The sequence below is a fragment of the Pan paniscus genome, chromosome 10, assembly GCF_029289425.2.
Source record: "Pan paniscus chromosome 10, NHGRI_mPanPan1-v2.0_pri, whole genome shotgun sequence".
Lineage (NCBI taxonomy): Eukaryota > Metazoa > Chordata > Mammalia > Primates > Hominidae > Pan > Pan paniscus.
This window is the reverse complement of record NC_073259.2, coordinates 114,769,644-114,796,293: the sequence shown is the minus strand read 5'-3', so window position 1 is coordinate 114,796,293 and position 26,650 is coordinate 114,769,644. Positions and strand designations below refer to the sequence as shown.

The following is a 26,650-nucleotide window of genomic DNA, read 5'->3' as shown; positions in this document are numbered from 1 at the left end:
GACTAAGGGTCGGTTATCTTTGTTACATCCTCAACTGATGTAGAGAAAATGCAGCTGGGCAGGCCAGATGTTCTACAGTTAGGGCCATTTATGAGGAATTCGCTTTTATTTCATTAAGTATCCTAGTATCTCAATGATTTAATTTGCTGGTTTTGTGTTGCAGGGAACCCATGGTGGGAAGTTGAAAACATGAGTTTAATAGTTAACTTTTATTGTCATTGCTGAAGGAGGGAATACTTAAAATGACATCATAAACGAGGTTTTAGAACCCTTCGGTGGCCCGATGGGACAGAGTAGGAGCTTAACGTTTTGCTTTAGATGCCATTAAAGAATTGCAGCCCAATGTCATGTTAAATAGACTGATCAGTTTGGCACTGCCTGCCATGCTCCCAAGGAGGAAAGGAGCCAGTTTTCCTTAAAGAAAGTTAAGGTTTCTAAACTTTGCCAACTTTGCCAGGTCATGAGGGAGCGTAGCAAGCCTACAAATTTGGGGAGAAAATGGACAGACAGGCTAGATCTTACCTTGCGGAAATCTGTTGGAATGGAATCCTTTAACCAGCCTCTTATCATGACATTGCCGTAAACCCAACCAAAATTGGCCATATATCAGGTTTAATTTTAGGTACCTGAAATTTATTTCATTTCCCTTTCTTTCCCCATTTAAAAAAAATCAATTAATAAGTACAGTCAATAAAATATATTTAGAAATGTGGACATGGAACTAGACGTAGCTACAGATAAGCAGAGTGACTGTTTTCCTAGTGAGTCATAACTCATTATCTGTACTACCTTGTATTCCCTAGTCCTTGTATCGAAGGATGCCAAAAGGTTATGTGCAATGAATTAATTTTAGCTTTGTGCCACCGAGCACACATAATACTGTTCCTTTTTCACAGCTGAAAAATGGAGAAGTGTCCATCCAAAGTGGGACATTTATTTGTTAAAGAGTCCCAGGTACTTGACTGGCCTTGATTCTCAACAAGTCAAACCTGGTAATATTTACACATTGTCTGATCAACGATATGCTGGAAACCCAAAAAAATAACTGGGTCACATAAAATTTCACATATTAATAAGACTTTAATAAATTTTTAAAGCTAACCATTGTTTCATTTAATTTTCCTCACCTTTTCTTTCTTTCTTTCTTTCTGGTTTTGGTCCTTTTTACGAAATTGATTTTTCTGTTTTTATTATAAACTACTTCAAAACTTTTTGGAAAGTAGATGGGATATATAAGTCAAGCGATAATTTTAAAATAGAAATAAAAATTAACTGGGCATGAAAACCGTGTGCTGAGTTGACTTTTTTAAAAAAAGAAACATGGCAAATACATTTTATAAGATTTACAGAATTGTTTTACAATTTACACTATTGTTCAATGAAAATTTAAGAAGCCTACCGTAATAGACTTCCTAATATTTAGGTTTCTAGCATGGGTAAATAGTTTGTGCTTTATAATATAATATGCCTATATAATCATACATGTTGTTAGGAAATTGGGTTTCTTTTCTCCAAGACCATAACCCACATTACATGCCCAGATCCAGTCTAATTTAGCAATGGAGTATTTCAAAAGTGGTACTTGAGAAAAATATCATACATAGTCTTATATAGGATGACATTTTTAATGCCCCATGGAGATATCTGAGAACAAAGCTGGAATGTGCCAAAATCTTCAAAGCTTAAAATCATCTGAAGAGAACCTGTTTCACATTTGTATTTCTAAGAAGCTACGTTTATGGCTCTTGAACACATTGCACAGAAATATCTGAAGCCATTTATGATATTCCTGTGGCCTTGTCTATCACACCTGCCATAACTTGAGGCCTCCACATTGCTTCAAAGAAAGCCAGGCACACTCACTAGCTGGATGAGAACTATGAGAAGATCCTAGACATCTTTCTTTCACACTCTTCCCTCCCATCCCTTATTCCCTTAGAGTCTGTCTCCTTATTTGAAATGTTGCTACACTTTGAGAAACATTTCATCCAAATGGTTTCTGCTTCATAATGCAGAACTGTTTTATTTGTATAATTTCCCTGTTTATTTCAGAAGTTAGGATATTATCACTAGCAGACTCGTGTGTGTCTCCCTGGTGATGACAGGGATATTTGGGCAGGATTATTTGGGTAAATGGCTCTTTCTTTAGGGAGAAAGGAGACTCAGGATGGTTGCCCAATAATCCCAATCTTTGAAGAACTCCTGAGAGCTGCATGAAGAGCTGCGAATGGTACTTAAATTCTCTTCCCTTTTAATGTTCAGTGAACAAAGTCATTCTTTTCACTACACGTACTTTTTCTGAGCCTTCTAAGCAGGAACTACAACAACCCACTATGGAAAGAAAATGGGAGGGAGGTGGGAGCCTGATCACATTCTTCCTCCTCAAAGCAGAAAACAAAATACAGTTTGAGGCGCATCTATATAAACAAATACGGCGATCTCAAATCTAAATTTCCACAGAAGAGGGCTCCCTAGCTGTGTACCCAAAGTGAAATCAAAGCTTGATCTAATGCCATTTATCAACAACCCAGCTTTTCAATACTTTGAAGAATCCCATTTCCTTAGCTGTCCCTGACAGAGGGCCACTGAGTTTATTGGCTAGTACACAAGATAGCAAGTCCTTCCAGTTTCTTAAGCATCCGCTCAATCCTTCTCTAAGTAGGTGTAGTTCCATAGAGAGAGGAAACTTTGGGGAAGGAATTAATCAAAAGTCTCTGGGATATATACTTTTAAGTTTCCCAAAAATAACATGCTCTCTCTTGCCTCTACTTGGAATACCTTTTCTCCCCTCTCCTTCATGCTCCCATGATACTCTGACCCTTCTTCCAACCTAGCACTCCTCACACTATATTGTTACTGTCAGTTTGCTCATCAAGAACCTTAACCTCTAAACATAAACTCCCGGGGGCGGAGACCACACTTCTATTGTTTGCTATTATATCACCACCTATCCGAAAGTGTTTAGCACATAGAAGCCACCTGAGAAATATTTTTTGGAGAAATGGATAGATAGGTGAGTAAATGAGTAAATGCTCCTGAATGGAGCAATCTGACCCTATTTATTTGGTCCTCAAAAAAAAAAAAAAAAACTTTAGTTCCGAGTCTATTCTGGAAACAGTCCTAAATAGAATTAGGATATAATTAAGTCCATGCTGTAGAATCTTCTGGAGGAAGATTCTAACTTGGAGGGTGAGGGAAACATCAAAGGAGGTGAGTAGGATTTTATCAGGCAGAGGGTAGAAGGAGGCTAGCCCAAGAAGAAGGAACAGTGTGAGAAGTGATTAGGAGAAAGAGAGCTCTTTAAGGCTTTTAGAGTGAGGCAGTGGGTTCTTTGCCCCAGCACTTTGAGGAGGCACAAGCTTCATGAAAACGAGACTTAGTGAGTAATGTGAGAGAGGACAGAGTAGAGTCTGGAGGCAGGGTACCAGCTTGAGAGTCACTGTGGATGTCCATGAGAGGTGGGGGTGGCCTGAACCAGAGGCACAAGTGGGATGGGAAGGAACAGATCAGTCTAGATTAGTATTAGAACAACTGGACTTGGGAAGTGTGATGGAGAATGCCCGCTGTTGCCCCCAAAGCTGTTCCCCTTTCCCTGCCTGGGTACATGCTATTCTACATTTCCCAGCCTCTCTTGCTGTTACATGAGGCCATGTGATTAAGTCCTCGTTGATGGAATATAAGTGGAAGTGACGTGTGCCACCTTCAGGCCAGGGCTTTTAAGAGAGTCGGTTTTCATCCTCCGTGCCCTTTTTCCATTTCTGCCAGCTGGTTGCAGACTTAACAAAGCCCTCAGGCAGTGGTCCTTAACCTAGTGAGCATCAAAATCACCTGGAAGTTTGCTGAACAAGATTCCTGGGCTCTGGTCCTACAGTTTCTGATTCATTGGGTCTGCAGCAGGACCAGATAAGAGCATTTCTAATAAGTTTCCAAGAGATACTGATACTGCTGGTCTGTGGATCAGTTTGGGAAATACTGCCCTAGGCTATGTGGGAGCTTAATATTGAAGGAGCACGTGTTTCCAAATGACTGCATTACAGAGAGCCTCCTTTATGACTGAATACCCTAGCAGTACTGTCTTCAAGCATGAAATAGATTTCTGTTGTGTTAACTCCACCCGTGTTTGGATCTATTTGTCACACCAGCTTAGCCTACCCTAACTAATACAGGAGTTGAGGGAGAGGAAAGATTTGAAGCCGACTCCCGTATTTGTTGCCTGGGTAATAGGAGGGTAGTAGAGCAGGTTTGGATGGAAAGGTAATGAATTAATTATCATAGCCTGACCAAGCCCTCCACTCCACAAAGCCTGGAATCTTTGTGAGGTCTTCCCTGATACTTCCAGACACATAGAATCTCTCCTTCCTTGGGAACCTCATAGCATTAGTTTATATCTCACTTATTGCATATACCACATTCTTCCTTCCATAACACTTGTCTCTGTACTTTTCTTTATCCTTGTGTTCCCTCTTGGTAGCAAGGCCTTGGCATATTAATCTATTTATTTCCCATAGCACCCAGCACAGGACTTGGTACATAAAATGTCCTCACGGGGGAAAAAAAATACATGTGTGTACATATATACATGAATAAACATATATAGGATTCTGGATCCAAAGTTTTCAATGCAGTTTTTTTCTTTACACTTCAAAAGTATGGTTTCAGGTATTGAATCTAATGTTGCAAATGAGAAGTCTGATATCAGTCTGGTTCTCTCTTCTTTGGAGGTTATATACATTTTCTTTGGGGAAACTAGTAAGACTTCTTTTATCTTTGATTTTCTTCATTGGGCTTAGAGGTAATTTTTTTTTCCATTTATTCAGCACATGTTCAATGAGAGCTTTTGGTCTATAAAGCCTTGTCTTTATTCCATTTTATAAAACTCTCAGCTATTACATCTTCACTTTCTCTCTATTCTTTCTCTGGAACATTTATTAAATGAATATTAGAATTTCTGAGTTTATCAGTCCTTTTTCTTAACATCACTTTTATACTTACTATTTCTTTTTGCCACATCATCAGAGAACTCCTCAGCTCAGTCTTTCGGTTCACTGATCTCTTTCAGTTGAATCTAATTTTCTAATATTCAACCTATCTATTGAAATTATTATTTCAACAATTATATATTTCCTTTTGAAGATCTTGACTCTCATGGGTATGATTTCTTTTTCTTCTTTCTTTCCTTTCTTTCTTCTTCTTCTTTTTTTTTTTTTTAAACAGGCTATCACCCAGGCTGGAGTGCAGTGGTCTGATCATAGCTCATGGCAGCCTCGAACTCCTATGATCAAATGATCCTCCCATCTCAGCCTCCACCACAGGTGCACACCACCATGCCCAGCTAACTTTTTAAAAAAGTTTGTGTAGAGATGGGGTCTCAATATATTGGCCAGACTGGTCTCGAACTCTTGGCTTCAAAACATCCTTCCACCTTGGCCTCCCAAACTGTTGGGATTACAGGGTGAGTCACCATGCCTGGCTGATTTCTTTTTAGTTCTCATCTTAACAATACTTTTCAGGTTGTCCTAATAACTTCATTCCTTTGGATATAGACTCTCTCTGTTCTTAAGTTTGTTGTTCCTCCTTCATGGAATTGGGCTTCCACGGATGCTTGGGTGACTTTTAATTGTGGTAATATATATCCATATTAACTTTTTTTTTTTTTGAGATGGAGTCTTGCTCTGATGCCCAGGCTGGAGTGCAGTGGAGTGATCTTGGCTCACTGCAACCTCCACCTCCTGGGTTCAAGCGAGTCTCCTGCCTCAGCCTCCTTAGTAGCTGGGATTACAGGCATGTGCTACCATGCCCGGCTAATTTTTGTATTTTTTAGTAGAGATGGGGTTTCACCATGTTGGCCAGGCTGGTCTCAAACTCCTGACCTCAAGTGATCCACCCACCTCGGCCTCCCAAAATGCTGGGATTACAGGCATGAGCCACCACGCCCAGTATTAACCATTTTCAAGTGTACAGTTCAATGGCATTAAGTACATTCACCATGTTGTGCAACCATCACCACCATCCATCTCCAGAGCTTTTTCATCATCCTATACTGAACCTCTGTACCTATTAAACACTAACTCCTCATTTCCCTTCCCTCCAGCCCCTGACATTCACCATTCCATTCACTGTGTCTGTGACTTTGACTATTCTAGGTACCTCATATAAATGGAATCATATATTTGTCCTTCTGTGTCTGGCTTCTTTCATTAAGCATACTGTCTTCAAGGTTCATCAGAGTTGTAGCATGAGTCAGAATTTCATTGCTTTCCAAGGTTCAATAGTATTCCATTTATGTATATACCACATTTTCTTTATCCATCATCCATCGATAAGACACTTCAGTGGTTTCTGCCTTTTGGCTATTGTGAGAAATGCTGTTAGGAACACTGATGTACAAACATCTGTTTGGATCTCTGCCTTCTTTTGGGTGTGTATCCAAGCTTGGGTAATTCTTGGTTGTAAATTAATCTTATGAGACTCCCGTGCATATCTTGGACTGTGTGGGCCTCCACACAGGCTCACGGTAGCATCAGCCTCATGCTATGTGCCCGGCAGCTCTAGCTTAGCTGAAGACCCACTCACAGCACAGCCCTTGCCTCCTTACGGTTGCCATAGCTTAGTGTAAAGTTTCCTGTCTGCCTCCCTTTCCAGAGAAAAAGAAAGCAGCTCAGTTTTTGATTCAGAGAGTTCCCTTTCTTGTTTTCAAGAATGTTTGTGTATTTATGTTATATAGCATTATAGTCAATTCAGTGGCTTAGTTTTGGGATTTTATCATATGCTTAATTTGCCAACTTGAAAACAGCAGCATACAGAATGTGTACCAATGAATAAATGAATACCTGTACGTCATTCACAAATCCAGGAAGATACCCAGGTCTTGGCATTATCTTTTGGAGATTGTGGGAGAAGAATGTTTTTCCAGAAAGCCCTTTTTTTCTTTTTTTGAGACAGGGTCTCACTGTATCACCAAGGCTAGAATGCAGTGGTGCGATTGTAGCTCCTGGGCTCAAGCAATCCTCCCACCTCAGCCTCCCAAGTAGCTGGGACTACAGGTGTGAGCCAAGATGTCTGGCTTTTTGAGTGTGTGGAAATGAAGTCTCACTATGTTGCCCAGGCTGGCAGAAAGCCCTTTCTTCAAACATTAACTCCCCAAAGTTTTTGAAGGACTTTCCATTACCTGTAGTGCTGAGGCCAGTGTACTCAGGGGAAGGATTGCTAACAGGGGAAGAGGGAGGTGGCACTTCCACAGATGTGGCAGATTTTGCTGGAGAAAACGATGGCACTGGTGAAGGGGTTGGTGCGGCAGCCTCTGTCAAGATGATCTCTTCTCGGACTTCTGCTGTGGATAGAGATAGGGTAAGTTTTTAAAACCAAATGTAAAGGCAAGTGTCTCTAAAAGACTTTAAAAAGTGAAATATTATTCTGATCTGTGTGATGTCACTCTCTTGTCAAACTCTTCGATGGTTTCCCATCACCATCATGACACTCAAGGCAATTTCTGTATATAAATATGCCCACTTTATTTAATTTGTTTATTTATTTATTTACTTATTTTGAGATGGAGTCTTGCTCTGTCACCCAGGCTGGAGTGCAGTGGCACACTCTCGGCTCACTGCAACCTCTGCCTCCCGGGTTCAAGTGATTCTCGTGCCTCAGCCTCCTGAGCAGCTGGGACTACAGTTGTGCACCACCACACCCAGCTAATTTTTTGTATTTTTAGTAGAGATGGGGTTTTGCCATATTGACTAGGCTGGTCTTGAACTCTGGTCTCAAGTGAGCTGCCCGCCTTGGCCTCCCAAAGTGCTGGGATTGCAGGTGTGAGCCACCAGACCCAGCCCACATGCCCACTTTAAAGAGGAAAAAGACAATGATTGGTTTGATACCACTTAACCTGTTCACCATAACTAAATTCTTTGAGATACAGAGTTAAAGAAACATAAAGCACAGAAGTAAGGATACAAATAACATTACCAAGTGGTGCAATTCCCAGGAAAATGCTGGCTTACCAGTGCTTCCTTCTCCCTTCATGGCTCGCATGAGCTCATTGGCCCGCTCCTGACAGTGCAGAGATTCTAACAGGTAGAGCACGTAGTCATCAAACATTAAGTGAATTAGGTGAAAAGACCCTGGTGAAAAAAAGGATCAAACAGAAAGTAAGTCGTGCTGTCTCGTGTATGCCCCCTCTGTCTGGTCAACTGCACAAGTTACACAGTGTTCTAAATGCTCTGCTCAAGAGTCTAATTTTCCACTCAATTATGATCTCATGGTCATAGGTTGCAGTTCTTGGCTGTATCCTCACCTTAGCCTAGTGCTTGGCATAAGGTAAGTGTCATTAACACTTTGTGGCAAGTGAATCTTTTCCTTGCTGAAGTTATATCAGTATGACACCATAAAAAATGGCACCCACCGAGCCATCTCTGAGCTCTTGCTTACCCACTGGCCTCATCCTCATGTGAGCACCCCTCACTCTCTTCGGCATTTATTAACATAGTGTCTCTCATTTTTATCTCTTCCACCAGCATATTATTCCCCCAATTGGACTTTAAGTATGTCCATGGCAGGGACTTTGCCTTGTATTGCTATCTACTAATGTACCTGACATAATTCTAGGAGCCAATTTGAAAATTTAAATCTGCAACAAGTTATTTACTTATTTCCCTAAATGTTTTCAAGACCTCATTTAGCACATGGTTCTTAGAAAAGGTAATTCATTAAAAATAGTTGGTCTTTTCAAGTGGCAGTCTTCATTTTTCAATTTAGAGTAGATTATTTTGTAAAAGGGAATGTGAACAGTCATTTTTAAAGACTTTCCTATATGCCAGTCTCTGTGCTCAAAGTCTTATCTTCTCTAATTTAATAACTACAACCATGTGGCAAGGTGGGTATTTTTATTCTTATTTTGCAGGCCAAGCACTTATGCAAGATGACACGATTAATAGATAATACATTATTTCAAAACCAGCTTTTTTTTGCATGTCATGCTGCTACCATGCACAGTGGAATGGTGCACCTTCGGTAGGGGCTCAGTTAATGTCTACTGTAATCAAGGCCTCATGGACCCAGGGTCAGAGAGAGGGGCCAAGCCTTTATCTCCCATCCCATGTTTCCAGGTCCCAATAGGACATCTCCATGTAGATATCCTGCAGTCCCTTTAAAATGTCCAAAACTTCTCACCTCTCTCCAAGCTGACCAGTATACTGTTTGCTTTTTTCCCATTTCCTTCTAGTTTGCTTTTTTAGAGACTTTTTTTTTTTGAGACGGAGTCTCACTACCTTGCCCAGGCTGGAGTGCATTGGCGCTGTCTTGACTCACTGCAGCCTCTGCCTCCCGAGTTCAAGCAATTTTCCTGCCTCAGCCTCCCTAGTAGCTGGGATGATAGGTGCGTGCCACCACGCCTGGCTAAGTTTTGTATTTTTAGTAGAGATGGGTTTCGCCATGTTGGCCAGGTTGGTCTAAAACTCCTGACCTCAGGTGATCCACCTACCTCGGCCTCCCAAGGTGCTGGGATTACAGGCATGAGCCACCACGCCCAGCCTTTTAGAGACTTTACGGGACTCTCTGGCATTATTTTTTTTGTCATTCTGTCTTCATCATGGATCATTACCATCACCATTATTATCATCATCACATCTACTGTTTATTGAGTGTTTACTCTGTACCAAAAACTCTGCTAAGCACTGAACATATGTTTCTTCCTTACAACAAACTGTGAGGTAGATGGTATTATCCTCCCTTACCAATGAGGAAATGAGTCTCTTCATTAGTAATCAAGTAGGGATTTGCCTCAGTTTGGTCTGGCTCCGTAATCTGTTCCCATTCCCCTATAAGTCATTTAGTTCAATATGTTCATAGCACAGATGAGAAAATAAGGCCCAGATGGCATAAGTGACTTGGCCCCTACAGGGGCCACTTGAGCTGGGAGCTAGGTCTCTCCAAGTCTCAGACATAAGGTAATGGAGGCTAGTTGGGGGCTTGTGGAGCACTCCTTGGTGAAATTTATGTATTTTCTCCTTAACTGCACCTGGCTTCTGTATACACCCACACCCTTCATCTCAGATCAGTTAATTCTTTTGGTCTAGAAAGGCTAGAGAGGAAGATCCCTGGCTTAACTGTAAGGCCACTAGATGCTCAGCAGGTCATGAACATGACCCCCTCTCTCTACAGCCTGCCATAAACTCCTGTCCTTGTTCCCACAGAGCTCAAGGCCAAGGTCTACTGTCCTGCACCTCCTTCACATCCTTCTTCCATCTCCAGTACTATGTCTGTTTTTCAATGCCATTTGGTATTCAGCAAAGTCCAGGTTCTGCTCAATCATTGTGAGATGCAGTCTCTAAAACTAAACTTTCCAACTGTTTCTCTGAAATGGGATCCTGTGAACCACTGAGGAGGTACAGCACTGTGTGGGTAATTACATGCGCTGTTGATCAAACTGCCCAGGTTGAGATCCTAGCTCTGCCACTTAGTAGCTTAGACTTTAGATGAGTTCCTTTACCCTCCCTAATCCTTATAAATACTGAAAACAAAATCTGACATTTATTGACCTCTGCCTCTGTGGCAGCCACTGTGTAAACCACCAGAGATTTATTTTGGCATTTAATCCTCATCACAACCATGTGAGATAAGTGATACTTTCCTTTTACAAAGGAAGAAAGTGAGGCTTAGGGAGGTAAAGTAGCTGTCTAATGTCACACAGTCATTAAGTGGCAGAACCAAGACTTGAACCCTGGACTGTCTGATTCTGAAGTTGCTCCTCAATCGTTGTGTGCTACAGCTCTCCAAAAGGACAGTAAAATGTACATTACAGAAGTACTAAAATGAGTAAAAGTATATATTACATGCTTAATAATTGGTAGCTATTATTATTATTGCTAAGATCCCTTTTGCTGCTATGTTCTAAGATCCCATGACATGATTGTTTTGTTCATAGAGTCAAACAAGTCAAAAGATAGCATCAAATAAGGAAAGGGTCTCCAAAATGAAGAAATTATTTGCTGGGATGTTGATCTAAAGTCAACATGGATAGAAAGAGAGAAATGTACTATGAAATAATGAATTAGCATGGAAAGCTTGGATGATAAAAATCCAAACCAGTAGTTTTAGGATGAACAAACAACTTGGAAATCATTTTATACCATCCTCTTGTTTTATAAGACAAGGAAACAAAGATCTGATGAGGTGAAGAAACTTGCCTAAGATTACTCTAAGAAAACATCAGAGCTGAACTTGGAAGCCGGTACTTTAGGGAAAGTGTGGATTTGACATGGGCCTTCAAGCTCTCTTCATTAATGCCTCTGATCAGCTACCAGTTTGTCTGTTAATTTTCCATTCTAAATTTTAATCCTTCAAACAACAAGAGTTTGTAGAGCTACTGCTACCTGCTTACCATTGTGCTAAGTGCTCTGAGTACAAAGGAGGCATAAAGCTCAGTCTCAGACTCCACAGAAGCTAAGTGTTCTTACTAAGCAGAAATTAATCATTAAGATTATTGGGCAGTAAACAGTTCAGTACCAGAGTGTCACAGCGATGAGGATAGTGAATATCGATGAAGACAGGAAAATGAAAAAGAGATACAGAAAGACTGATGAGAGAGACAGAGAGACACCAAAGACAAGAGGAGAGAGGCAGTTACAGCGAACATCCCACTTTATTTATCTCCTTAGCATTTCTCACCATCGAAGTTAAATACTATAACCTGTATTTAACTTAATTGTTATTGCATGCCTCCTCCACTAGATTGTAAGCTCTATCTTGCAGAGATTTTTCTGTCTTGGCCAGTGCTTTATACCCAGTGACTACAACATTGCCAGGCACACAATAGAGACTCAATGGATATGTGTTAGATGTATGAATCAAATAGGCAAGCATTGACTACTTCCATATGCACCGCGCTAAGTAAGCTCTTTTAACTTCTCAACAACACTGCAAAGAAGGTATTATCTTCAGTTAATACATGAGGACATGAAGGCTCAGAGGGCTTGAATAACTTGCTTAAAGTCACAGAGCTAGGGAGCAGCAGAGCCTGTTATGGAAAAAGGCATTAGGATTAGAGACAAAAGGAGATTTTATTTTGTTATTGTTATATGGTAATATAGTTGATTGCATTTGGTAGAATCAAAGCATTTCATTTTTCTTATGAAAAATATGCATCATAGAAAAATATAGAGAATTCTAAAATGAACACCAGTGTAATCACCACCAATTTTTTGTTAGAATTATTTCTAGGTACATTTTAGTTTCTTTTGCTATTATGAATTGTGTGAATGTGTATGTTTTAAGTTATATTTTCGAGTTAGTGAAATTAAGAATGCCAATGATTTTATAAAAACTGAATTCAGGGCCGGGCGCGGTGGCTCATGCCTGTAATCCCAGCACTTTGGGAGGCCGAGGCGGGCAGATCATGATGTCAGGAGTTCGAGACAAGGCTGGCCAACATGGTGAAACTCCGTCTCTACTAAAGATACAAAAAATTAGCCAGGTGTGGTGGCGCGCACCTGTAATCCCAGCTACTCAGGAGGCTGAGGCAGGAGAATGGTTTGAACCCAGGAGGCGGAGGTTGCAGTGAGCTGAGGTCATGCCATTGCACTCCAGCCTGGGCAACAGGGCAAGACTCTGTCTCAAAAAAAAAAAAAAAACTAAATTCAGTAACTTGACTGAATTCTTATTGGTTCTATTAGTTTGTGGATTCTCTTTTGCCAGCAATCATGACATCTATAAATAAAGACAATTTTGTGTTTTCCTTTCTAATTCTTCTATTTCATTTTCTTTTCTTAAGGCATTGGCTAGGACCTCCAGTACATATTTATTAGATATCATATTAGAAGGCATTCCTGTCTTTTCGTGATAGAAATGGGAAATTTTCTAACATTTCGCCATTCAGTGTGATGTTTGCTGCAGACTTGTAGATGCCCTTTAAGATATTAAATTCCCTTCTATTCCTAGTTTGCTAAAAGGTTTTTTAAAAACCATACCTGAGAGCTGAAATGTATCAAATGCTTTTTTTCTCTGTATCTATAATGATGATTTTATGATTCTTCTCTTTTTATTAATATAGTATGTTAATTGGTAATTTTTCCTACTAGGATTTTTGGCATAGTCTAATATCGATTTAAAAAATTTTGCCACTAAATTTGAGCTGCTAGTGTTTTATTTAGAATTTTTTTCACCTATGGAAAAAATGTGTGTAGGCTGGGTGTGGTGACTCATGCTTGTAACCCCAGCAATTTGGGAGGCTGAGGTGGGTGGATCACTTGAGGTCAGGAGTTCCTGACCAGCCTGGCCAACATGGTGAAACCCCCTCTCTACTAAAAATACAAAAATTAGCTGGGCGTGGTGGTACACACCTGTAATCCCAGCTACTTGGGAGGCTGAGGCATGAGAATCGCTTCAACCCGGGAGGCGGAGGTTGCAGTGAGCCGACATTGCACCACTGCACTCCAACCTAGATAACAGAGTGAGACTCTGTCTCAAAAAAAAAGTGTGGTTGAGTCATAATTTTCTTTTCCTCTGCTTTTCTTGCCAGATTTTGAAATCGAGATTATGTTAGCTTTGTAAAATGAGTTGTATATTTCTTTATTTTGAATGTAATTTAAAAACTAAAAACTAATTTGTATATGTGTTTTAAAAAGTTAAAAATAAGTTCTAGGTAAAAATATAACACGAAGTAATGAGAAGAGAATCTTCAAGGAATAAAGTATGCTAAGGTCTTTGTCTTTTTTAGGAATACTAAGTAATTTTTGACTTCATTGGAGAAATTCATAGTTTGGATTTAATAAATGTTTAGCATATATGTTAATAAATTAAGGTATCATTACTAAAAGAATACGATCATTTCCTTATTTTGCGGGGGCAGGTCAAACCATTTTATTGAAGGGAATGAGGTGGGCAAAGCAGCACTGAGGACAATGAGATCAGACATCCTAGGCTGGGCCAGGATGTCCTAAACTTTGCAGTCACTGAAAACAGATTTTCTTCTTCTTTTTTTTTTTCCTTTTTTTCTTTCTTTTTTTTTTTTTTAGATGGAGTCTTGCTCTGTTGCCCAGGCTGGAGTGCAGTGGCACGATCTCAGCATACTGCAACCTCTGCCTCCCGGGATCAAGCAATTCTCCTGCCTCAGCCTCCCAAGTAGCTGGGATTACAGTGCGTGCCAACATGCCCGGCTAATTTTTGTATTTTTAGTAGAGACGGGGTTTCACCATGTTGGTCAGGCTGGTCTCGAACTCCTGACCTCGTGATCTGCCTGCCCGCCTCATCCTCCCAAAGTGCTGGGACTACAGGTGTGAGCCACTTCGTCTGGCCTCTTCTTTTCTTTTATTCTCTGAAATATTGATTTTCATGTTTATTTTCATAGACTAAAGATTTTACATTTTTTATAAGTTTAGTTAAACTTGCCTATAAAAACATTTATGCTTAATTTTTTTTGGAGGAAGAGACTTTCTCCTTTATTGTGATTATCATTTGGTCTTTATTTCTACCATGCTATTTTGTGCTTTCATTTGCCATCCATTTTCTATGCTGCTTTTATCTTCTCAATTCTTCTTTTCCATTTAACGTTTTGTCTCTTAAGTTTTCATATTTTTCCATTTTCCTCCATAAATCATGATTGTGTTCTTTTAGTAATGATACCTTAATTTATTAACATATATGCTAAACATTTATTAAATCCAAACTGTAAATTTCTCCAACAAAGCCTAAAGTTACCTAGTATTCCTAAAAAAGACAAAGACATTAGCATGCTTTAACTGTTCCTTGAAGATTCTCTTCTCATTACTCCATGTTATAGTTTTACCTAGAACTTATTTTTAACTTTTTAAAACACATATACAAATTAGTTTTTAGTTTTTAAATTACATTCAATAGTTAATTAAATATGTTTACATATTTTTAAATTTATTTCATCTTAAAACAGGGTCCCTAAATTCTTTGGTGTGCCGTCCATTAACAATTGGGGTCTGTGCGCCTCCTTGAGTCATGGTAGGCTTGGGACTGCCTTTGACCAATAGAGTATGAGGGAAGTTACACTGTATCTAAGAAGGGATCATAAAAGCAAAGTGACTTCACATTTGGGGCACTTGCACGTGGAACTGTGAGCTGACACATGATCCTGACTTGCAAAATCCATAAACATAACAAAATGGTTGTCTTAAAGCCATTAAGCCTAGGTAATTTATTACACAGCAATGGCAACAATAACTAGAACATTGTTGTTTCTTGTATTCTAGACCTCAGCTATGGCTTTTTTTTTTTTTTTTTTTGAGATGGAGTCTCGCTCCATCACCCAGGCTGGAGTTCAGTGGTGCCATCTCGACTCACTGCAACCTCTGCCCCCGTGGGTTCAAGCGATTCTCCTGCCTCAGCCTCCCGAGTAGCTAAGATTATAGGCACCCGCCACCACACCCGGCTAATTTTTGTATTTTTAGTAGAGACGGGGTTTCACCATGTTGTCCAGGCTGGTCTCAAACTCCTGACCTCAGGGAATCCACCTCCCAAAGTGCTAGGATTACAGGTGTGAGCCATCGCGCCCAGCTGAAATGCATCCTTTAATAGTTTTTTGTTGTTGTTTTTTTAAGTGAACATCTGTGGGTGCCAAATTCTGTCTTTGTATAACTGATTATGTCTTTATTTTGCCCTCACTCTTGAATAATAGTTGACAGTTCTTTGTTCTCAACACTTAAAAGATATTACTCCATTGTCTTCTGGCATCTCTTACTGCTCATGACAGTCTAATAATTATTCTTTTCTCTCATAGCTTTAAATTTTTAAATCTTAATCCATGGATATTTTAAAAATATTAATACCATCAATGTGGATTAAATAAATTTTTCTAGCTCTATTGTGGCATGCATCTGAGCCCAGAGTATTTGCCTTAATTGTGATAATCAAAAAGGAATGGGCTTTGCGGTCAGGCAGGTTTGATTTTGAAACAGAATTCTGACATTTGCTGCATTGATCTTGTGCAAGGAAATTCTCCAAGCTCCCTTCTCACCTCTTTAGAAAGTGTCTATTATTACCTACATTGCAGAGTTAATGCAAGAATTCAATGATAGTATGTGCTTCCAAAATATTTCTTATAATAGTCATCATTATCTTGTCTTTGCTTCATTCTTACCTCTAATGTTAAGCAAATCCTTCAAGTACTACCTCAGCTTCCTCGTCTGTCATATTGAGGGCAGTAATTCAGACCTCACAGGGTTGTGTGAGAAGTAATTGAGAAAATGTAATGTCTAAAGTATATTCGGCCCTCAATACATGTTTCTGTGTTGTTATTAATTTTCTTTTACCTAAAGAAAGGTAAATGAGGTGGTGGCAGTGTAGCATGGCAGAAAAAAACTCCAGCTTTAGCATGGGAACAATTGCGGGTTGAATTCAATCTGCCACTTCCCTGAGTCCATAGGCAAGTCCTCTCTTCTCTGGGTTTTTACTTCCACTCCTGACTACAGGGAAAGCAATTCCTGTCTCTTAGTGCTTGGTGGGGGCCTGAATGACATTGCGAACATTAAGGTCCTGCAATTTAGCAGATTCTGCCTAAAAGAGAGCTGGGCCAGGCCATCTAAGCATAGAGAAGCAGTTGGGAAGGCTTGGTCATGGCCTCTCGTTCTGGGAGCCGCTCCCTGACACATGCCCACATGGTCTCCCCAGCCCTGCCCAAGTGAGTGAGCTTTGATGCTAGGTCAGACAACAGGTGTGTAAAAAAGTGAAACCGTGGAAGTGTTGTGCAATTGTGCCCCTCAGCTGTCACACCCAGGCTGCTTTTTAAACTGATATATGCTGGAGTACTTCCGGGAACTATTATTACCTTCCAGATGTTCATAACAGTGAGATAAGCAGGCATTTGCTGAAAACCCAGAATGAAAAGGTAAAGGCGCTGGCACCAACTTGAGATCTAGGTACTCTAGGAACTGAAATCAGATCAGTCAACTAAAAAGATGGTGTTTTTTAAAAACAAAACTTTGATTTGCTCTGCTTCATTAGGACTAAAAGTTTGCCTGATAGCCTACCTTTGGTAACTAATTTTGCTAGAAACACTGCTTGCAGCAAAGAAAGAAAGTCTGGCTACTTTAGTTCACAGCATAGGTTCTTTCAGTGAAAAAGAATTAAGGAGAAGAGAGTGAAAAGGAATTAAGGAGAAGAAAGGAGTCAACTACCTTTGAAAGAGGCTGTTCTGGGAAGAGGTGATAGAGTCCCCTACGGGATCATTGTGATATTCCACACGATCATTGTAATGGTCAGCCTGCTACGCGGACACACAAACCCTGTACCCATTCACAGCGACAAGGACCATGTGGGAGTTATAAGATATATAGAGCTGGCCCCTGTGGCTGGGGGAGGGGACCAAGGAACAGAGGGCTCTTTTTCCTAATTAGCTGTTTTCATACAGGGAACACATGACCCAAACACAACCACCAACTGGGTCTTTGACATATACAAGCAGAAAGGGGGAGCTGGGCTTTTGTCTGCCGCAAACTCTTTTAACTTGCCTGTCACCCCAAGCTGCAAAATTCAACAATGAGTCAGATGAGCTGGGCCATTTCAGATAGTTTGCTAAATGGACTTGGAGACAGGTATTATTTCAACCCACTCAGGGTTGAAAAATACTGTAAAACTGAGACTGGGTTAATATCTCTTTTTCTCCTTTTCTAAGTGATTTGTGATCATCTTTTTTTGCCATTTGCCTGAGTTTCCAGTATATCTATCCCAAAAGAGTGTGTGGTTCAAAAAGAAACACATTTCAAGGAACCGTATTTCTTAGTAATAAATTCAACCCATTCATAAAAGCCTAATCATTCTCCTGCTCAAGCTTTCTTTTTTACATTGACTGTTAACTCAGTAAGCACAGATGAATTTCAAAGAATATTGCAAGGGAATTACTTTCCCTGTCTAATGAAAGGCACCTGCTACCATACGTGGTCAGTATAAGAATAAGCAAATTGAAGAGTAAAGGATAAAGCATGGAGAGGATGCTCGCTGTGTGGATGTGGATATGTGTGTTTGTGTGTGATATTGTTGATTCTCTGACTTGGAAGCAATGAAGAAATCTCAAATATTTTCCAACAGTTCACTTAAGGGAAAACAGTTCTGCATGAATGATTTTTCCAGAGCTAGAGGTAACATGTGCTAACACTAACTGTGCTGAACTGGAAGTCATCAAAATGCCATGCCTGATGGCACTGCCCAGGTAGCAGTCAGCAGAGCATTTCCATATACAGCTCAAAGAGAATTTCCATCTGTAGCCATGGTGCAGGCAGGTTCAGAGAACCTTCCAATGCTGAGATTAAAGAAATCCACAACAAAACACTTCTCCAAGTGGGTAAACACAGTCTTTCATGGACAGGGCTGTTTAGAAAAAATAGTGCCTTCTTTGTTTTCCCACATATTTACTTCGTTGTATAGCACAACTGGAAAATGGTGACAAGACCATAAAAAGCTAGATGGAAAAGTGTCAAATTAAACCCACAGCAAAACCCAGAGCTGATTGGCTTAATTGGAGATAATGAGAAACAAAACCACAACCCTTACTTGCAAAGGGAAATAGAGAACTGAAGCAATTACCCAGAAAATTTACCAATGCCCCTTTGCCGAAATGCCTAGAAAATTGAAACCAAAATGTTTTGGGATTTCAAATGTCTGGATAATGCCTAAAAGTCCCATCTCAGTTTGCCAATGATGACCTGGACTCAGTACATACTGCTTTCTTTCTGGTGAAAAGTAGAAAACTGTCCTACAATGTAGCATAACATTCACCCCGATTCAGTAATCAGGTTGCTGCCCGCAGAGACTGTTATCAGTACCTTTGGGCAGAGATTTCAAGCCCTGTTATACTAGAAAGCAGCAGATGAAGACTTGAGGTGGGGATATCTCCTGGAGGTGATGAAGACTTAAAGGGTCAGTGAAACAAAAGAGAAAGTGAATGCAAATGCCCTCTTTTAGGGATTAGACTAGAGTACATTTTTAAAGAAAACTTAAGGTCATCTGCCCACAGCAAGAGTATGGTCAATCAAGCCATTTGCAAGTGTTCAAACTCAGAGGTTTCTTCATGTGCCCAGTCTTGGGAAGTGCACAAATACGGGATTCTATGAAATTGTGCTTTGGAAGCAGCAATCACTGGGGACATCTAGGCATGGGGAGTACAGCCACTGCAATTTATTCTTCTTTAAGCTCAGATAGTACTATCTGTGGGCAAAACCACTCATTTTCAGATTGATACTCCACCTTTAGCATGTAATGCCATCTCTCTCCCTGAAAGTCCTAACAATGTCATGTCTCCCCAGAACAGATGTGTTTCAGGGTGATGACCTTGCAGAAACAGCAAGTTAGACTGTGGTAGATTCCTCTGGGCACGGAGCCCAGAGGAAAAAGTGTTTGGAGATGGGGAGGGCTGGGGTGGCCTTACCGAAGCTGGGGGCGCTGTGCAAGGTCATGTCCCGGATCACCCTTGTGCCGAAACAGGACCACATCAAGAGGAACTGCTGGGCCACTTTCTTCAAGGACCCTTGTCTCTTGGCAGCCACCTACAAGAAAGTAAATGGCTTTAATAGTGGTCGACTTGACCTTTCATTTATTACTGTCTCTTTGAAAAATGAGGCCGGTTGAAGTGGCTCACGCCTGTAATCCCAGCACTTTGGGAGGCCAAGGTGGGCGGATGATCGCATGAGCCTAGGAGTTTGAGACCAGCCTGGGCAACGTGGCAGAAACCCCATCTCTACAAAAAATACAAAAATTAGCTGGGAATGGTGGCACACCCCTGTAGTCCCAGCTACTCAGGAGGCTGAGGTGGGAGGATCACATGAGCCTGGGGAGGTCAAGGCTGCAGTGAGCTGTGATCGCACCACTGCACTCCAGCCTGGGCAACAAAGTGAGAACCTGTCTCAAAAATAAATAAATAAATACAGAAAAATGACAGGAAGGCTTATGGTCTTCAAAGTCTATGCTATGGAGCAATGGTTTTTGTTTTGTTTGTAGAAGCAAAAAAACTTTAAAAAATGAAATCTTATGCCAAGACTCAGTGTATACAGCAGATAAAAGAGATGCTGACCTGGTTGAATCAGGGATGGAAGACTCAAGAGTCCTGCCTCCTGACCCCTCCACCTCCTGGGGCCTCTCCTCAAAACCCTGTTCAGATAGCTCACCATAGGGCTTTGTCTTGGCCAAGTTCACAGAGGGCAGTGGTGGGCTGCAGGGCCCAAGGCTGCCCGCTAGGTGCCGGTTTACCAACCTTCACAACACAGCGGTCAACCATGGTATCCAGCCACTCAATGTAGGACTCGATGGGAGACTGCTCCTCCAAGAGATGGTCAAACTCCTGATATACTGTCAAACAAAGGAGAACCCCACACGCATCACTGCAGTTGTATTTAACAAGAGCTACGTCTTAAAAGAACAGAGGAACAAAACTTTGAATAAAGTAAAACTTTAAATAAATAAAACTCCAAGGTCTTAGCAGAGCATTCAAGACTGTATAAAACATGCCCCAACTTACCTTTCCAAGATCATCTTCCATGCCTGTGAACATGTTAAACTGTGGCTATCCTATATTACTTGCCATTCCGCCAGCAAGCCCTGCTTTTTTCATAGCCTTAGTCTTTTTTTTCAGGCTTTTCCCACTACTTGGTTCCTCATGTCCCAGCTGAAATGGCCCTGGTATGAAATCCCTTTAACCTTCCATGCCCCTTGCCCGCAGAACTGATCACCCCTCCTCTGCACTCACATAGCACTTTATTATCGGTTTTCTACCTTTATTATATGACTAATGGCACTGTGGCATAGTTGGGTGGGCATGTGTGTCTCCCTGCTAGTTCTTTGTCTGATATCTTCATTAGCTGGTGCATTATCTGTGACATAGTTGTTACCCAACAAATTCTTGCTTGAATGAGGCATTGCTGCTCTCTTGCTCTCTGCCCAGGGTAGGGCACATGTGATAATTCAAATGTTTCTGGACCACAACTGTACCAGGCAAGCAGCCTCTCTGTGTGGCATGTAGTAGGTGCTTAATAGATACTTGTTGAGTAAGTGAAACAGTCTCTCTGCCCCTCAGTTTCCTCATTAGAGAGATAATCCTACCACTTTACAACCTGTCTTCACTTTAAGTCAGATAACTGAATCTGGAAGTGCTTTTTTTTGTTTTTTGTTTTTTGTTTTTGAGATGGAGTCTCGCCTTGTTGCCCAGGCTGGAATGCAGTGGCGCAATCTCGGCTCACTGCAAGCTCCGCCTCCCAGGTTCACGCTATTCTCCTGCCTCAGCCTCCCGAGTAGCTGGGACTACAGGTGCCCGCCACCACACCCGGCTAATTTTTTTTTTTTTTGTATCTTTAGTACAGACGGGGTTTCACTGTGTTAGCCAGGATGGTCTCAATCTCCTGACCTCGTGATCCGCCCGCCTTGGCCTGCCAAAGTGCTGGGATTACAGGCGTGCACCACCACGCCCGGCTGGAAGTGCTTTTTAATCAATGAAGTGCTCTAGAAAATAGAAACATGGCTCTGGTGATCTCTAGTTTGAAACATCTCTTTTCATCACATTTTTGTGTTTCTGTATGCAGAGATCAATAAATCAAACCACAATTCAAGATCCATACGTTTCTTTCATTTTCATTTGAGCAGTTTTTGTTCTCTCATTTTAAAGGACTGGACACTTTGCTCTATTTTACTTAGTTGACGCTTGCTACAAGAAGTAAGATTCTGAGACCAGAGGGTCATAACACTAGAATGCTCAAATGTTTGTTGACTGAATGGATGAACAACCCATGGAGGTTGGTACGATTATTATCCTCCATTTTACAAGTGAAGAAAGAGACAAACAAAGATGAGTAACTTTCCAAAGGTTGTTCTTTCACAGCTAGTGAATTGCAGAGACAAGATTCAAACACATCCTGACTCAAGTGCTTGCCTCCTAACCACTTCACTATGCTAACACTAGACTGTGTACCAAGCATGTGGCACAGATAGTCTCATTTAATCCCTTCACCTTAGTCCCATTTTACAGAAATGGAAACCAAGGTCACAGTGTACTGGAGCCAAGGTTTGAATCAAGGTCTTTTGGGCATCCAGCCCCATGCTGTGTAAGAGCTGTGTAAGAGCAAGGTTTGAACCAAGGTCTGTTGGGCATCCCAGCCCCAGGGATCCCAGCCAACAGAACTTGGACATGGGGCTGGGATGCCCAGCAGACCTTGGGCAGTTACAATTATAACTCATTCTAATCAGCTTGCTGAAGTACTAATGTGCACTTTTTAAATCTAAGGTAAGCTGAACATTGCCAGCTGAGATCTATATCACAGAGGTGATGGTAACCCCCTAAGCAAGAGTTTGCAGATTTGTCAGCTGGCTGTGAGGAAAGAAGAGTGCTGCACACAGTTGTCCCAGCCCTGCTCAAGCTGACCTTTGGTCCAACTCCCTGTGTGTCAGGGACTTCCCAGCTGTCTGGTTAGGAGGTACAGGGTTGACGCACATGTGCTGGACTGCCTTGAGGCTTGGTACCCTCCCTCAATTCCCCCTTCACAGCACTGTATTACATGACATTGTTCTCTTTGGTAAGATGCAACACATCTGTAAATACATGTTTGAGGTCTTATTTACCATTAACTGTAAGCTCCATGTTGGGAAGGGATGTGTCCATTTTATTCACTGCCCTTTGGCCAGCATCTAATACAGTACCTGACTTAGGACAGGCATTCAGTAAGGACTAGCTGGGTTGAACTGAACCACAGCATTTACTTCCCCAGAAGAAGAATGCAATCACAGCTTTAAAGGGCACCATTCTGCCCTGGACCTAAAGGAACTTGAAGAGAAAGCCATAGAAGGTTCTTTCTTGAGAGAGGCAGCAGTGACCTCCATGGTGCTCCAGCAAAGGCTCAGAGCCTGGTCCTTTAAGCAAGCAATGCTGATTGTATTTTTCCCTATGAGTCTGGTTCACATTTTCGTCCCTCATGAAAGGAGCTGAGGCGGGAAGAGAACTGAGTCTAACACTGCTAGGAAGATTTGCAGAGCTAAGAACTAGGTTCACTCTGGGTTTCCACTCATCTCTTTGGTATTCCATGAATCTTGCTGGACACCTGCTCTGTGCCTGGCCCATTGGGAGTTCCTAGGGGCACAGTGATCAAAGGTACCCCCAGTGCTATTAGGGTGTGCAGGGCCATGCTTTCTGTTGACTTTCCATCAGGGGACAGGAAAAAGCAGAAGAGGAAGGATGATTGTAAGCACTTGGAAAGATCCTGGAACCTCTAAAACTCACCCATATTTCCTTTTTTTTTTTTTTTGTCTCCTGTGCACATGAATACAATATGAGCAGCACTAAGGCCTGGTGATGAAGCTGGGACTAGACGTGAGACCAGACTTGGGTTCAGCTCTATTGCTTAGTGGCTGCATGACCTTGAGTTAGGTTCACCAACTCTCTAAGCCTGAGTTTTCTCATCTGTAAAGTGGGGGTGATAAGAGTGTCTTCCTCATGGGGTTGATGTGGAGATTAAATGGGACCATGCAAGTATTGGATTTGACACAGGAGCTGGCTTAGAATAGGCAGTCAATAAGCTGAATTATTATTTTAGTGATGATCTCTAAAATTCTTACCAGGGGAAAAGTGGGCTTGGGGCAGCTGTGAAGGAAGAAGTAACAGCCTGAGTGAGGTTTGGGCTAAGCCAGGAAAGAAGCCCTGGGGAAGGTCCACATGTTCAAACATTTCGGCTGTTACATTTGCTTTTGAAAAGGGCTTAATGGGAAAGAGATCTCTAATAGGACCCTCTTAGGGAACTTTGTTTAAAGGCACCTCAAGTTTAGACTGGGTAGCTAAATAGAATTCCCTCAAGACAGCAGTGCAGAAGGCATATACTAAGAAATCTGAAGGGCCTTGGGGCTTTCAGAAAGACCCCTCTTCTTGGTGAGACAGCCTCTCTGCAGCTCCCCAAGCAGTGTCACTATTGGGATCCTGGGCCTCACCCCATTGAGAACATGGGAATGCATGCTCTCAACACCTTTCCTGACCTGATGTTCTCTAATTATGGAGGTAGCCTGTAGACGCCTATGGATCCAGGGTTATTGGGCTGGGGGGATGCCCTGGGCAGTCAGCTGGGATGGGCATCTGAGGAATAGCAGGGATGTGCTAACAATGATGTTGTTCTCTGGCCTTCTCATATTGCTTTAGTACCAAGAGCAAACATCCTGCCTACATGGGGTTGATATTTGGAGCAGTATACCTGCAGTCTGCATGTTGGAAGTCCTTGTTCACCGGGACATGAACATATATTCGCAGAAGTAAAATACCATCCACCTGCTTCTCAGACATTTAACGTGATTGAAAGGTTCACCTACCAATAGGTGGGCTGACTCGTGACCCTCAAATGAAAAATAGGCAGCATATCCAGCTGACCCCAGGCTGACATACACTGAGAGAGGCAATAAGCTTTTGTTCTTATATTTAATGCCACCTCCATGGAACCGGGGCTGGCATTCAGGTCACATGTGGGGCCCTTTGCATGACATTGTATGCTGCCCAATTGCACCAGAACACTCTTTACCCAGCAGTGTTGACACATGTCCTCTTAAGTCAATCAGCCTTTCCTTCTGGACTGACTCATTTAAAAGGAACAATAAGGAGGAAGAGATGCTGGGAAGAACAGGGTGGGGATGCCACTTCGGTATTTACTAAGACACTTTTTCTTTCTTTTAAAAATAAAAACAGGACAACAATCCCTGGTGGGACAGCTTACATTGGGTGATGAGTTTCCGGTGCTCATCGCGAGAGTCTTCCATGGTGTAAAGGGTTTGCTTGGTGATGCTGTTCAGGTCCACGTTCCTCCAGTCTTCCAGCATTTGGAACGTGATGTCTGCACTGTGGATCACTGTTCGAGATGCCTATAATCCAATCCAATCAACTCGTTAGCTCATGGGTTGTTAAAACCCTTTCACTGTATTTCCTTTTATGCCTTGTTAATGCATCTGCTTATGGTATTTTGCAAACTACCCTGAAATTCCCGGAAATTCAATTTCAGGAAAGCACCAGAAGACTCTGTAACTCAGAAGACGCAGACACTGTTTTCTCCTATGGTTCTTTCCACACATCTCTTTTTCTCTACAAGAAACTACGAGGGTGGGCTAGGCCAGACCAAACCCTGCTGTTTCCAGTCCCTTTGGTCTTGACCCCATGGAACAATGGGATGAAGCCCAGAGATCTGTCAGCTTTCTGATGTAAGTCTGTGGGATGGGAGCTCTGTGCTGAATTATCCTTGTGTCTCTAGTACCTGAGAAGCTGCAGGCTGGGATTTAGAAGTGTTCTTGCTACCCCTGGGCCTAACTTAATCCCAGAAATTTCAAAGTGTGTATTTTTCATATAAATACATTCTGAAGCAGTTTATGCTCTAGTTTTCTGTTTTTGCTTTTTTAAAATGTTGCTATAATGATTAAAACATACATGAATAATTAGGTTGGAGGAAAAGGGAAACTATACCATACATCTCAGTAGTTTGTTAGTGGATGGAGGGATGTGTATAGTGTGTGAATAATTATATATATGTATTTTTTTTTCTTTAAAGCTGTGGCTTTTTCATGGAACCCTTATTAGTGAACTTAAATTTGCAAGTTGGAACAATACTTGGAACAATATCATCAAGTTGAAACAATACTGAGAAAAGCTAAGAAAAATATGTATCTAGGATCATTTCCTTTATTTGCATGTTTTCAAAATGTCTTTTAATAAAATAAAAAAATTAAAATACACGAAGACATTGTCAAGTCTCCTAATGCATGTAAATTTCTAGGCAAAGGTAAATACTGACAACCCCTTGTTGTACCCAGACCATCCAATTACAAGTAAAATCTTAGTTAAATAATTGTAGAACTCTTTAAAGGTCACAAAGGTGTAGAATATATGAGTTAGGTGAATCTCTAATGATAATGAAAACAACTGAATGGAAAGGTCAGGTGTCCTGGATTCAAACATAACCTAGTTCAAATCCTGGCCTCGTTGGTGACCAGCTGATTTGGGGCAGGCAAGTATATTAACCTCAGCCTCCTAATCTATAAAATGGAGATATGATAGTACCTACCTTTTTTTTTTTCTTTCCTGAGCATGTTCCTTCAGAGATGCATTGTGAGCTACTTTATTACAATGAAATGAACTGTTTACCAAAGAGTGAATTCTGTAAGCAAGTGTTTAGAACATGCTTTTTTTTTTTTTTTTTTTGAGATGGAGTTTCACTCTTGTTGCCCAGGCTAGAATGCAGTGGCGATCTTGGCTTACTGTAACCTCTGCCTCCCGGGTTCAAGTGATTCTCCTGCCTCAGCCTCCCTAGTAGCTGGGACTATAGGTGCATGCTGCCACACCCAGCTAATTTTTTTGTATTTTTAGTAGAGACAGGGTTTCGACATATTGGCCAGGCTGGTCTTGAACTCCTGATCTCAAGTGATCTGCCCACCTAGGCCTCCCAAAGTGCTGGGGTTGCTGGCCTGAGCCACCGCACCCTGCCTAGAACATGCTTTTTAATAGTGTCTCTTACCATCGTGTTTAGGGCCTTAGTGCTTACCTCTTAAAGAAGGGCTGCTGTTGAGGATTCCTTGAGATAGTGTTTGAAAAACAGAGTGCATAGTGCAGGGAACTCAATAAAAGTGGCTACTGTTATCCGATCGCTTCTCTTTCAGTGATTGTGTTGATACCTCAAGGCCTTTGCACATGGTGTTCTTG

The 26,650-nt window shown here is 41.4% G+C and overlaps 1 protein-coding gene across 7 annotated transcripts in view; it reads right to left on the bottom strand.

Moving 5' to 3' along the window:
- The window catches only part of RFX4 (regulatory factor X4), a 178,014-nt gene that overhangs the window by 22,507 nt on the left and 128,857 nt on the right, over positions 1 to 26,650 (bottom strand). For 5 of the 7 annotated variants that reach the window (XM_034934392.3, XM_008957974.5, XM_034934394.3 and 2 more), the window contains 5 exons: positions 24,681 to 24,825; positions 20,201 to 20,295; positions 19,379 to 19,496; positions 7,998 to 8,117; positions 7,169 to 7,330 (listed from right to left, as the gene is read on the bottom strand). In XM_034934392.3, the coding sequence (XP_034790283.1) occupies positions 7,169 to 7,330; positions 7,998 to 8,117; positions 19,379 to 19,496; positions 20,201 to 20,295; positions 24,681 to 24,825 (640 nt within the window). The remainder of the gene's footprint in view (positions 1 to 7,168; positions 7,331 to 7,997; positions 8,118 to 19,378; positions 19,497 to 20,200; positions 20,296 to 24,680; positions 24,826 to 26,650) is intronic. The other 2 variants (XM_034934393.3, XM_055096077.2) reach the window with 1 other exon arrangement.